The sequence below is a fragment of the Balaenoptera acutorostrata genome, chromosome 6 (genome assembly GCF_949987535.1).
Source record: "Balaenoptera acutorostrata chromosome 6, mBalAcu1.1, whole genome shotgun sequence".
NCBI lineage: Eukaryota > Metazoa > Chordata > Mammalia > Artiodactyla > Balaenopteridae > Balaenoptera > Balaenoptera acutorostrata.
The window spans coordinates 49279514-49293661 of NC_080069.1; the positions used below are offsets into that span (position 1 = coordinate 49279514).

Consider the following 14148-nt stretch of genomic DNA (forward strand, 5'->3'; position numbering starts at 1 on the left):
GTCTAGTTTGCCTGATGGGTGTGGTGAGTGGGCTGGGCTTCAACAGGAGGTGAGCAGGGTGGGTGGATCCAGTTAAGAACAGCTTTGTTTGCCAGGCTGCAGAGTGTGGACTTTGTTCTGCTGAGAGTCGGGAATCAGGGACTTTGCAGAATCAAGTTCTGCCTTACATTAAAGCAATGGTACCAACTGGGCACAACCAAAACCTGACTTTACTCTTTTCTTAAGAATGGATTTGGGGCTTCCCTGGTGGCGCAGTGGTTGAGAATCTGCCTGCTAATGCAGGGGACACGGGTTCGAGCCCTGGTCTGGGAAGATCCCACATGCCACGGAGCAGCTGGGCCCGTGAGCCACAATTGCTGAGCCTGCGCGTCTGGAGCCTGTGCCCCGCGACGGGAGGGGCCGCGATAGAGAAAGGCCCGCGCACCGCGATGAAGAGCGGTCCCCGCACCGCGATGAAGAGTGGCCCCCACTTGCCGCAACTGGAGAAGGCCCTCGCACGAACCGAAGACCCAACACAGCCAAAAATAGATAAATAAATAAATAAATAAATAAATAAATAAATAAATAAATAAATAAATAAAAGAAGTAACAGAAATCTGAATTCTCTCCTCCAATAAAAAAAAGTATATTCATTTAAAAAAAAAAAAAAAAAAGAATGGATTTTTAAAAATCTGGGTGCTTGCAAAGTCTTCATGTACAAGCTAAATACAGCCTTTAGGAACATTTCTCAGAAAATTCACACCACCTCTGCAGAAACCTCTTAAGCACCTGTTGGAGTTCTTTAGTGGACTTAATACATGGTGGGTTCAGATAACTCCTGCAATGGCAAATTCATCCCTAGAGAGCAAACTGCATAGGAGTCGTTTAAGCCACTCTCCCCGATAGGAAGGAACGTGTTTGGCCCTGCTGGATGCCTGCAGGAGGGCTCTGATGAAGAGGAAAGCCATGGAACCTAATATTGTCTGGTTTTTTTTTTTTTTTTTGGTTTGGGGTTTTTTTCTCAGAACCAGTTGGTTTTTAGCCAGCCCATTGGCGCCACCCAGTGGGAAATCGCTAGAATACAGCTGTGAAGGCTTGTAGGCTTTTGCAGGGCGGATCCAACTGAGACGTCCTTCCTCAAGTTTTAGATCTATTTCAACCATTCATTCCCTGTAAGAATGTTAAGAGGCCTCATAGTAAACAGTTTTTCTCCTGCATTTGAGGCTGCACGGTGTGGTGAGGAAAGCAGTGGTCCTGGCTTTTCACAGGCTAACTCAGTGGCTTTGCTTAAGTCCCATATCCTCTCTCAAACTTTTCCCTCTTCTGCTTTCCTTAAAAAAAAAAAAAAAGTCTTCCATATTTCTAGTGTCTGTAGTCTTTTAGTGGCATAATTGTTTTAGTATTTACCGATTGCACTTGTAACTCTAAGTGGCATCAGTCTGGATAAAGAAAAACTATCTCTTTGGCATTTTGAAAATTCAGGAACGATTGCAATTAATTGTTAATTAATATAAATCAATATCACTCAAATGCATATTCATAAGAATGTCTCAGAGGCTTTAAACCATGGTCATGTGGTGTAGTGGAAAGAGCTGGGCTTTGCATCCAGATAGACCTGAGTTTAGATCTCTACTTCTGCCACTTTCTGTGTGACTTTGATAAGTTATTCTCTGTCTCTGTGCCTGTTTCCTCATCAGACCAATGGGGATGGCAAAGCTTACTTCACAGGATCAGGGTAAGGGTTACATGAAGTGATATCTGGAGAGCCGTGAGGGACACCGAGACTAAACAACAGCAAACCTTTGTTTGATGGAAGCAACTGTTACCATTTAAGCTCGGCAGCTTACCGTTCACCGTACCTGTTCACCTTGAGCACATCACTTCTGCTCTGAGGCCTGGATTCCTCTTCTGTCAAAGTTTTACAGAGGCAATGATATTAATATAACCACCCAAAGCACCTGCAACTCGTAGGGGCTTAACAAATGCTAGTTCCTTTCTTTCTGTAATCCTGACCCATTGCAAATAATTATGAGAATTAGTTATAAAGGCAAAGCTGTCTTCATCCCATGATCTCTCCTTCACTCTCGTGCTCTCACTCTTTCAAACACACCCGCACACACCCGCGCGCGCACACACACACACACACACACACACACACACTTTGTATTCCCACCTAATTTTTCCCATCTCTGTCACAAAAAGTTAACCAAAAACACAAGAACCTTTGGAAGCTTGACAGAGGAACAGCAAATTCCTTTTCAGGTTGTCATCATCTATTTCCATCCCCCCACACCAGGTGCCTGGGTCCTTATTCAAATAGGTGTGCGCTTACCTGTCTCCCCGCCCCTGCGTCCCCATCCTGCCCTGGCCCCTCTGCTCCAGCCAGAGCAGCATCAGATCCCTGGCGGGCTCCACCTCGACTGTGCGTCCCTCCAGCCACAGCCCCACTTCTCCCGTCCCCCTTCTCCCACCCTCACCTGTCAGACTCCTCCTCCTCTAGGTTGTGGAGTCCATCTCCGTGGGTACGTTATCAGAGAAGTCCTCTCAAGGCTCTGCCTTCCCAGCACAAAGCTGCTGCCATGTTTGTGCTTCTGCAGAGATCAGGAAAGGGAATGAATGCATACTCTGTCCATGAATACTTTTTAACCTTCCCACTCACCTCAAGTAGGCCTCACTGGTCTGCTTCACAGATGAGGACACTGGGAGCCCATTCATTGCTGGATTACACAAACATTTTATCCACCATCACTTACCAGGCACTGGGGACACAGCACAGACCGCAGACACAGCCCTTTTCTCTGTGGGTCTTACAGGATCTTACAAGGCATGAATCCAGGAGGCAGGAATGAAACAGAAAGACTATCCTGGTTGTGAAGAAGGGTGCTATGAGAGAGCAGAAGAGGAGGTGATGCCCTCTCTTGGAGGTTCGGAAGGGTATCCCTAGAAAGGGGCCACTTCAGCTAAGACCCAAAGGCTCAGGGAGGTCACACAGGGTGGTAGTCAGGGCAGAGTGGGATGGGTGGATTGGGTTCTACCACGCGTCATCTCCTCCTCTAAATATTAACATTTATGTCATTGTATTCTATGTCGTTTTCTCCCTGATAGACTGTAGTTCCTTGAGAACATTGACCCGATCTCCCAGGCACCTGGTCTGTAGCACAAGTACTGAGCATAAGTAAATGGTCACTTAATTTTTCAATATATGTATCTCTACATAATTGCCTTACTTAATATTATAAGGGTGCAAAAGTACCTAGATTCTGTTCTGTACATTTGGTTATTTTTTTAACCAGCACATTGGTGTGGTTTTCTAACAGAGTCTCTGAGGAGCTGGCACGCCTCTTCTCAAGCTCCTCTTGCTCAGATGTTTCCTGTTGGATGGGGGGGGCGCTGGAGGGTGAGCGGGGGTCAGCGTGCAAGAGAGGTAGCAGCTGGCGTCAGCTCTGCAGCAGGTGGACCTCAGAAGCAGCTCATTCATCTCACTAAAATATATGAAACGTGTCCTCCTAAATGCCACAAGGCACAAGTCTCCTTCCCCAGCCTGCGATCCAGGACATTCCTGGGGATGAAAGAGGAGTTGCTGCCCCATGCCAGGCACTGTGACAGCGGTGGGGAATTCAGCGAGGGTTTCTTCTTCCTGACACCTTGGAGCTCACAAGTAGAGCCAACACACATGCCCATCGCCCGTGTGCGTGCATGCGCGCGCGCGCGCGCACACACACACACACACACACAGGTGTACAAACTGGCTCCTGGCACGCAGGCCTCCAGGTGGGCACAGGTGGAGGGCGTGGCTGATCCACAGTGGGAGGGGCGGGAGTGCCTGAAGGCCTCCCAGGCAGATGAGTCATCTTGCTGGAGTTGGGAAAATGAATGGCAATTAGCCAAGTAAAGAGAGCAGGGCGTGGTAGGAGCAGGCCACGGGCAAGGGTCTCGCCTGTGCAGAGACCCAGAGAAGGAGAACAGATGGCACATATGGGATCTATAAATGCCCACAAGAGCATTTATAGAAAGGCCAGCTGGTTGTGGTTGACTGTCAGGCACGTTGGGATAGTCTTCATTTCTATTAAGAAATGTCCTTCCTCCCACTTTTCTTGACTTGTACCTATCCTTCATTTTTTCATCTTTGATTGAAACTTAGGTAAAGAGAAATTGGGCTCTACTCTAAGAAAAACAGCCGTCTAAATCCAATTATCATATCAATCTGTAAGTGATACTCGACTCCTGATGGGGAGACAGCTGGGAGTGGTGGAGACTGGGGCAAACTGGAGAGTGTATTCTCCATCTGAAGAGGACAGCAATTCTCAACTCAGCTGCCCAGTGGCTCCAGATCTTGCAATTTTTCCAAAACACAGAGCAACCTGGATTTTTGGCAAGTTAGCTGAGGTTTTTAAACAGTGCTTTGATTTAAAAAAAAAAAAAAAAGCCTGTAGCCAGCGGAACACATCTGTATGCTGAGCCTTATTCCTGGGCCATGCTTGCAACCTCTTGTTTAAAGGCTCCAGAGGTTGCCAGGGTATTTTCAGAATCCTTCAACAAGTCATTGCTCTGCTTATAGTTACTCCTAACCATCCTTCTCCCCCTGCTTTCCAGAAAGAGATGACGAGCAGGATGTGTCACTAACGCCCCATCTTACCCTACGGAAGAAAGAGGAAAAGCTGTTTCCTCCTGGAGTCCCGGGCCGGCAGGAGAGAGACCTCCCTGGCTGAAAAGGCGCACCTACTTCCAGGAGCAGGCAAGCTGGAGACCAGCGGTGACTCCTGAGAGATGTTCCCCGCTCACTTCGTGTGCTCTTAACCCTCTGAGTGCTGCTAGCCGTGACCTGTGGACCTGGCCAGGAGAGAAGGACGGCCCCTCACCCATCCTGGAGGAAGGAAGCCTCTGCACTTACAGGCGTGTCGCAGTTCTGCCTGTGACCTGCCACCTAAGCTTTACTGGAATTCAGGTTTTGAGACTGAGATACTTAACTTGTACTTTTCCACTTACCTGTCTCGTCAGCCGGCTGCCTTTTCTGTAACGTGTTTTCTAAGTACCCAGTGAATTTTGGAACTCTGGATACACAGCCAGTTTTTCTCTAACAAGCCTTCCTGTGCGGTCCCTGCAGGCTCTGGCCCTGATGCCGTGGTCTTGGCTGGGAGGTCTGAGGCCCGTCCCACAGCATCAGTTGCAATTTCCCCCATAAGCAGTTTTACCAGGGACCACTCCATGGGGTGGCTTGTCTTGCCCCAGATAGGGTCTGCACACTTTCATTGCAGGGAAGAGACTGGTCTCTAGCCTAAGGCTAACTTAGTTACCAGTTCACCCTCAACAGAATGTGTTTTTTATAACCACACCATTCCTTGTCTCTTCCGTTCAAGATATTTTTTTTTCCCTGTTTCCGCGAAGAGAGAAATAAAAGGAAGTTATAAATGACCAAGAATGATCAGCAGATGCCCTGAGCCAAATTAGTGCAGTGTTTGTTCATTATTAAAGGGTGTGGTGGCTGTCTTCACACAATACTGAAATTTCAGTGAAAAAAAAAAAAAACAACAACAAAAGTACAATGGGTAATTTGGTGCCTGTAGCTGAAATGCCCAGCCCATTGATTCGTAATCTTCCCAGCCGGCCCTCTGAGCTTCTAGATCCAGCCGATGTTTTCTTCCCCTTCCTCCACGCTCTCCCTTCCTCTGCCCTATGATACTATGGCACAAAGTTAATTTCTGCCCAGATGATGCTTGTGCCACAGTTGCCAAGGTAACAGTGGAGCTGGAGCCAACTCTCTTCTCCCATCCTTCCCGGTGTTTCTATCCCAGTAGACAGAATCATTCTGTGCTACATCCTGCCTTTTGAAAGCTAAGTGACTTTTAGCTGAAGCAGCGTTGCCTTCTCTGATTCATTCGCAAAACCGTGGTGGTCCTGAGAGCCTGTGACTAGGGGGTGATGGTACTTCCAGGGAGCGTTTGAATTCGACAAAATAGCAGTTGGTGGAGGGATGTAGATAAGAATGTATTAGGGCATTTCAATGTAATACTGATTAAAGAATAACTCAACAACTCTGATTTTGTTTCATTGCATGTAATGTGTTAAAGCCATTTGGAGCTGCCGCGAGAGCCTAGAAAGGCATGAAGTCTTTCTTGGTCCAAACTGAGAAAGGGTCAACTGTCTGGGCACCATGGCATTCTGTGTTGACCTAACCCGGCAAACCAACCCTTGCTTTGTATCTCGTCAAAGTTGTCTCATGGAATCCAAGTGCTGCTACCTCTCTCCATATTATTGTGCTCTGATCAACAACAAACATACCTTTTTTGTTTTTTGTTTTTCTGCTTCCTAAGTAACTTTGAGAGGACAAGATAGGCAAAGATTTTTCTCAGCGTCATTTTTGGCTGAAAGGATATCTGACTGTCCTAAGGATCCAGAGATCAGACAAATGAGCCCGTCTTCCCGACCTATGCACGACGCAGTTAGTGCCACATGGGAGTGTTGAGCAGTGAGACAGAGAAATGACAGCATGAAGCCCAGGCCCTGGGAGGAACTCTGAAGCTCTGCACGATGGAAAAAACAGGAGTTTTGCATTAAAAAGTTCCTGCATTTCAATAATGCCTGATCAAGTAGGATGCTGGACTCTGAAGACTTTTGTTATGAAGTCTTTTGAAGGTTATTTTCTGTTAACTGTTCATGCATATTCAATTTCCACTCGATTAAAAAAAATCCAGATTTTTTTTAAACTTCTTGGAACAATTTCCTCCTGGTTATATTGCTTGCTGCACTAATCGGCACTTCTAGGATAAGTGCTGGCAAACCACTCTTACGTTTTAATTACAGACTGTTCCTATTCCCGCAGAACTTTGGCAAATTCTGAAGAAAATCATTACAGACGATCTTTTATCTCTTTGGCCTGACTACATCCTAAGTACCTCTCCTGGCAAATGGAGATCTGAGCTCCTGGCAGCCCTTCAGGCATCTCCTACTCTCTGGGTCTGAGATTGACATCTTGCTTCTTCCTCCTAACCTGGCTTGCTCTCCCTCTTTTCCCACTATTTTTTTTTTAGTTGAGTAATACATGTATCCATGATTTTCTTTTTTTTTTGAGAAATGTCAAAGTGGAAATTTCAAAAAGGAAAGATTACAGTGACATCCATATACCCTTAGTTGTCATTCTCTTTAGTTAATGGATTAGAGTCCTTCTTTTATGTATGTGTGAGGTGTGTGTGTGTGTGTGTATGTGCGTGCGCATGTGTATGTGGGTCTTTCACGACACTGACATTAGTAAAGAGTTCTGGCTGGTTTGTTTGTAGAATGTTCCACAATCTGGCATTTTTTTCTGATTGTTTCCTCATTATTAGATTCAGGTTAAACATTTTTTAGCAAGAATACTATGTCAGTGATGTTGTTTCTTTCCTTTTGCATCGTATCAGGAAGCATATAATGTCTAGTTGTCTCTTTTTATGATAAATATTAAGCTTGATCAGTGGGTTGAGGTGTTATCTGCCTGATCCATTCACTATTAAGTTCCGTAATTCATTATAAAGATCTGAAATTCAGTATGCATACATCTTATAGAGTGTGAGACTGTACATATGTGCTTTCCTTTCCTAATATTCACAAAGAGGTCCAGGATCTCCAAAAGATTACAGCCATTGCAGTTAGATGATATAGCAGTGACAGAGAATTCATCTTTTCCCATTTAACAGAAAGAAGAGGACACAAAAAGTTTCCCTCTGCAGGTAAAGCATGAGTATGCTGACTAATGAGAATTTGTGTAGTCCCTGAAGCCAGAGTTAAAATATATATAACTTTTTTTTCTCCCATCCTCAGTGACCTCCCATTCAGACCGATGGTTTATTTTAGAGAGCGTGCATTTTCATTGATGGTGATTGCCCAAGGGTGCAAAAATTGATTTGGGTGGGGAGGAAATCTTATATATTACACTGGGTCATGGCCTGACCATAGTACATATACAGATACGAAGTATGTATGTAGTATTAAAATTCTGTAGGGATAGGGAGATGATTAGGAATAAAATGTCTAAAAAGGCTCTTTAGGAGGGTGATAATTTTTAAAAATTGAGAAATACCCATCTGGAGTCAGTTTCTACTTCTGAGATTTCTCATTTTCTCTTCCTGGGTGTTTGCTCATTTCTGAGGGCCAGCATGAATGGAAGCAACTTCGAGAGATTTCTTAAGCTATTCCTTCTACCCTCCCAAACCACATCAGTAACATTCCAGGTGAAAAACCAATTCTCCTCTCAATGATCTTCAGGCACAGAAATTCTGCAGCAACCTCTGGTATAACCCACAGACCAGATTCCATCTGAAATCCTTCCATTCAACTTGAGCTAAACTATTATCTTTGCATTTCAGCTCACCTTTTCTAGTATCCTACATTAAGATCCAAAGACTGTATAAGTAAAAACATACTAAATGAGAGCTTTATTTGCACGTCCACTAAATATTTGAAGACTGTTACCAGTTGTCTTTCACCCTTCCTCCATTTATCATCTCCCAATGGCGGAATTCTCTTGGAAATCTTGTTGCCCCACTGCTAACATTTCTATACTTCAGCCTGAAACCTTCCCAAAGCTCTCCATGTCACTGTGCATTATGGATGTAACTAGCAGTGAACATTAAGAAATTACTGCATGCTTTCTCCAAACTATGTTGTGTCTTTGCTAACTCTTGACTTGATTTTATACACTTATAAATTTTCTTTTCTATTGTATTTGCCCACACTAAATCCTTATCTATATTCTGTTCCGCCATTTTGCTTTATCTTCTTGAGCTTCCTTCCTTCCTACCTTTAGCATTCCCTGTAAGATCACACTGAGTTATTTTGTTTTACTCCCCTCTTAAATTGGCAAAGCATTAGGGGACGTGGATAGAATTTCTCTTATCTGTTTGTGGTGATTATGTCATTCTGGTCATTAATGGAAGCACATCACTTCCTATGGTCTCTAAACTTACACCACTTCCACACCCTATGGGTATCACACTGTGAGAAAAAGAAATATCATAGGAAAAGTACAGCCACCAAGGAATGTGTACAAAGGCAAAATCACTAAAAGGAGTCTGATGTGTCACTTGGATAATACTGTTGTCCTTTGTGCTTTGATCATTTTAGTTCTTAATGAAATAGGTGATTCTCTCCTAGAGTTAGTGAAACAAAGCGTGTTTTGGAACTAATGGTTTTTTTTCCCCTGCTTTTAAAAATATATCAACAAAAAAACTTATAACAGGTTGTTTCCCTCTGGGCAGTTATTAATTCTGGGTAAGCATTTTTCAATGAATAAATAAGGAGTTTTGTAACTTTTAGAGGGAAGAGTCCATTTCTAATCTGACAGTTAAGCTGTTTTACTAGCTTTTAATGTTCTAATTTCAAAGTTTTTCAGTATCTTTTCTAATTGCATCAGAAAAAAGATTTAGCATATTTTTAGTTCCATTTGTGATTAAATTAAGGGTTTGGTTATAAGAACAGACTAACAATTAAGAAAAATTAAAATGCAAGATAAAACTAAAGGATATTTATGAAATCAGTTTTATGTGAGCTTAGGAATTCAAATGTTACAAATAAAAGACACATAACCATCTTCTATTTTGTCTTTTTTATGTGTTTGTTTTATTTCTTTAACAAGCATATTCTTCATCCTGCAACAAATAAATGAAAAGAAAGGTTAACTCTACAAAAAACTACTTCAAAATTTATTTTAGACCCCATGCACATCTTTGTATTTTAGCAGAAGTTCCTTTATTCTATTACAAATTTTCCCGGGAGGGTGTCACGCATATTGTGTAGCTTCTCAACAGATTAACGTTGTACATCTTTTTTCTTGCAGTAGGGTTCAGTATTAAGTTTGGTAACAACCTGGCATATAAAGGTAATAAGTCTAGATTATAGAAAAAGCTCATCAACCAGAGTAAACAAACCTGAGGTTTAATCTCAGGTTTGCCACTACCTTATTTGTATGACCTTGGGTAGTATATTTAATTGTTCTGTGCCTCAGATTTCTGAACTGCAACTGGGGTCCTAGATTTGTTCCTATGTAGCTTATACTTATTTTTGGACACTGATGTAAGATTAAAATATTAACATATTTGGAAAAGCAGAAATATGTAAATTCTATATACTTATATATTATTGATATTAGTACATTTACAGTCACTATGTAATAATTGTAAATGACTCCAAAAGTAGCCCCTGTTCCTAATAGCAACAATAGAATACTATGTCTGACAAAAGCTGTTTGTGACGAGGTGATTTCTAGACACAGGGCAGTGAGGAACGAGACTTCTAGAACTCAATCACACATATAAGGGTTTCTCTGTTTCTCAGTTCCACTGTCTGAAATGTATACCAAGAAGTGACAAAGAGGCGGGCTATGGACTGAATTTGTCCTGCAGGCATGTTTTGTTGGACCTACGTAGATTGTAGTTGTTGTTGTTTAACTAGCTACTGACATTTAAAAATTGGAAAATTTGACACATGAAAATCAGAATTTCTGGCTTCTCTTACAAAATCAGAAGATCTGGCCACACAAGGCTGTTGTTTCCAGGAATTGGCTGAGAAGTGGCTGACCCATTTTGATGGAGTCGTCTCTCTAATGTACCACTGTCCTCACCACTCCCTGTTGCCGCACAGACATATGGCTGGTTGTCAGTTACCACTGTCCTCTTACACTGGGATGCTTCACTCATGTATGTTTCTTGCCACTCCCCTAACGCATTTCAGGTCACAGCCCCTGCTTTACCATGTCTAGAGAGTCCCCTGAGGAAACCACTATTTTAATTTTCAAATGTATCCCCATACACATTGAATACCTGCTGTATTATTATATTCTCCCTAGTAACCTACATTGTATTAATGATAATTAATGGAAAACTGTCTTAGAAGACAATAAATTCAAACCAGATGCCTTCAATCCTTCCACCCAACAACAGCAAAAATTGATACTCCCATAAGAAGCTTGCTTCCCATGGAAGCTAAGCCGATCATTAAATCTATGCAATCTTTCAATATCCTAAATTCTTAAATTTCAACTTTGCTTCCAAGCAGACTTCATTGCTACATTGACCAAAATGATAAAGAACTGTCATTGGGAAGCAATCGTAGTGTCATTTATAACAATTACATATTTTATCTGATTTTTCTATTTCATTGTGAAGTAGATTTTAACAGAACACGTTATTTTAACGGAAACTTCTTGTTTTAATGCAGCATTCATCATCTAACTGAGTTTTCATGAAGACAAAAAAACAAACAAAAATTTCCAGTACTTAATAAATTAAAACCCCAATGAGGACATCCAATTCAAGCTAATTAAACTTTGATTGAGCTTATAAATATTACTGCATACTAGATTAAGTTGAATAACTGCTCCAGAGGAAATCGTATCATATAACTGAGATGTGACCTCACCTATAACCAAATCAGCAAAGGATAAGAGTGTAAGCATTTTCAAGAAATATATAGAACATAGAGGCACAAAGGTATCAACAGAATCCTATGTTTATTAACCCAGAAACAATATTTTGGATAACTGTTTCTCCATAACTGTGCATATAATGTCTCTACAATGATGTATTTAGTATTGCTAAAAACTACATGCTGACATCCATCCGTAAGAGGCAGCAGCATTTAGAAAAATCGTACATGGTGACTTGTTTATTTATCTAAAGGCTAATTATTTCACTTAGGGCAGAGATGCTGAGGTCTTTTAGACAGGATGAAGTTTGGTGGGAGAAGTTAACATTGGCGGGACATGAGGAGCTGGGCCGCCCACCCCTGCCCGGTCTGTGGATGAGAATATAGTCCCTTCTTTGCTCCAAACCTCAGATTAAAAGCCTCAGTTCCCCTCTCTCCCTCCACTCCTTGCTGGCGTCACACGTGCTGGTCACATTCACACTTACGGCCTCTGCGCTGGCTGTTCCCCTGCCTGCATGTTCCGCCCCCAAATACCCTCATGTCTAATTCCTTCTCCCCTCAAGTCTTTGTTTGAATGTCACCTTCTCACTGGGGCCTCTGCTGGTCACACCTGCCCACCAAGACCCACAGTCCCCCTTTCTCTGGTCAAATTTTCTTTCTCCCATAGCATCTATGTTGTGTAATTTATTTACTAGGTGTATTGTGTATTGTCTGTCTCCCCCAACTAGAATATAAATTCCATGTCATCAGGGATCTCTATTTTGTTGATTGATGTATACCTAGCACCTAGAAGAGAGTGTCTGGCACATAGTAGATGCTCAATAGACCTTTGATGAATGAATGAATGAATGAATGAATTCACATGGCAGACACGTGCCTAATTAAGATCTGCTATCAGAGAGAGATTAATTAACAGCAATGTATAATAATGATAATATTAGATGCTACTAACACCAGAAGTATACATTTGAGTGCATACTCTTAGCACACGCTAAGCGTTTGACTTGGATAATCTCATTTAATGGTCATGGTGACTCCATGAGGTGGGTTATCTATGTTTATCCCCATTTTAAAGTCAGAGTTACCTAAGTAATTTGCCTGAGGTCACAAGCAAGAAAGTGATGTCACACGGGGGTGCTCCAGAGCCCACACTCTGCACTAAAGGAATCACCCCCCCCCACCCCACCCCACCGCCATGAGGCATCAGGCTCTTCTCACATTGTCTTCCTCTCTGGAGATACCGGGGCCATGTCATGTAGCAGTTCAGCCTTCAGTTTCTTTCCTGGCCATTTGTTAACGTGATTGCAGCAGTGCTTCTGTGACCAGTCCAGCTGTGGTCAGAAAGCATTTCTATTCACAAGATGCTCATTCACAAATACAGAGTGGACCCTTAGTCAGAGATTAGGTGGGACAACAGATCTAATGGGGACACCAAGAAGGTCAGAGTAACTGGTCCACAGAGTGTTGAGTGGTGTGAAGCCAAGACCAGAGGCCACAGTGAGGTCCCTGAGTGGGCAGGGGACACAAGTCCAGGAGGAATCACCCAGGTTGGGAGCAGGGTGTTCCTATGATCAATTGAAATGGTACCTAAGAAACTTCTAGGTCTTGCTCCCTGCTGTGAAATGGGAAGAATAAAAGCATGCATTTCACTCCTCCTTAGAGGAAAACAAAAAGACTTTTAAGAATTAAAAAACAGGACTTCCCTGGTGGCGCAGTGGTTGGGAATCCGCCTGCCATTGCAGGGGATGCCGGTTCAAGCCCTGGTCCGGGAAGATCCCACGTGCCACAGGGCAACTGGGCCCATGTGCCACAACTACTGAAGCCCGTGCGCCTAGAGCCCGTGCTCTGCAACAAGAGAAGCCACCGCGATGAGAAGCCCGCACACCGCAACGAAGAGTAGCCCCCGCTCTCCGCAACTAGAGAAAGCCTGCGCGCAGCAACAAAGACCCAACACAGCCAAAAATAAATAAATTTATAAAAAGAATTAATAAACAGAAACACCCAAAGCAGAAGATTAGCTTTGACAATAAGAAATTTGAGAAACTATCACAGTTAATTTTTGCTGATTTTTCTTCTCTCTGAAAAAATTTATGCATTAGTTCTTCAGCCATAATGTAAAATATGTGGTTACATGAACTATTAGAAATATACAGCCGAGAGGCTAGAGCAACGAGCGGCTGAGGGATTTATTTATGCATGTATTCCATGGGCTAATTTAGAAATGAATAGGAAACACACTGAATTTGAAAAGCAGCCTCTATTCCATCCACCTGACTTATGCAGCTTCCTTTGAGGTCACCAGGAGTCGTGCAGAACATAAATGTTTACAAGTTCCTGGTTCTACTGGGAGATCTTTAATATGTCAGGACATAATGCTGGCCTATGTTTTAAGGCTGGATGAAATTAGTATGCTGCAATGAGATGAATGACTTTTACCTTCCCGTTCCTAGGGCTCCGTGGATATTATCTGTGAAACGATTCAATCTCCAAACATAGAGGCAGCATTTGTCAAAAGAGGAGTGAGTAGTGGGAGTATTTTTTTAATAGTAAATCATTAGATTCAGCAACTATTGAACCAAGTTAAAGAAAATTCATTCAAAAGGTGAGCCCCATTTCACACTCCCAGGAAGAATTTTTAACACATTTCCAACCTTAACATGGGCTTCCTGCGGTTGTGCAGATCACACCAGGTGTAGCTTTGGTATTAAGTACTAACAGGGCATTATCTAGACATTGAATTCAGTAAAACCCTGTGAGCATATGGATTTGGAATAA

The 14148-nt window shown here is 42.7% G+C and overlaps 1 protein-coding gene across 4 annotated transcripts in view; it reads left to right on the plus strand.

Annotated features, from left to right (window-relative positions):
• MOB3B (MOB kinase activator 3B) overlaps nt 1-14148 on the plus strand; it is a 239842-nt gene that overhangs the window by 208670 nt on the left and 17024 nt on the right. For 3 of the 4 annotated variants that reach the window (XM_057548768.1, XM_057548767.1, XM_007176841.3), the window contains one exon: nt 4573-6017. The exons of the other annotated variant lie outside the window; for it this stretch is intronic. In XM_057548768.1, the coding sequence (XP_057404751.1) occupies nt 4573-4602 (30 nt within the window). In that variant the 3' untranslated portion in view covers nt 4603-6017. Of the gene's footprint in view, nt 1-4572; nt 6018-14148 lie in introns of those variants that run through there. 4 annotated transcript variants of the gene reach the window in all.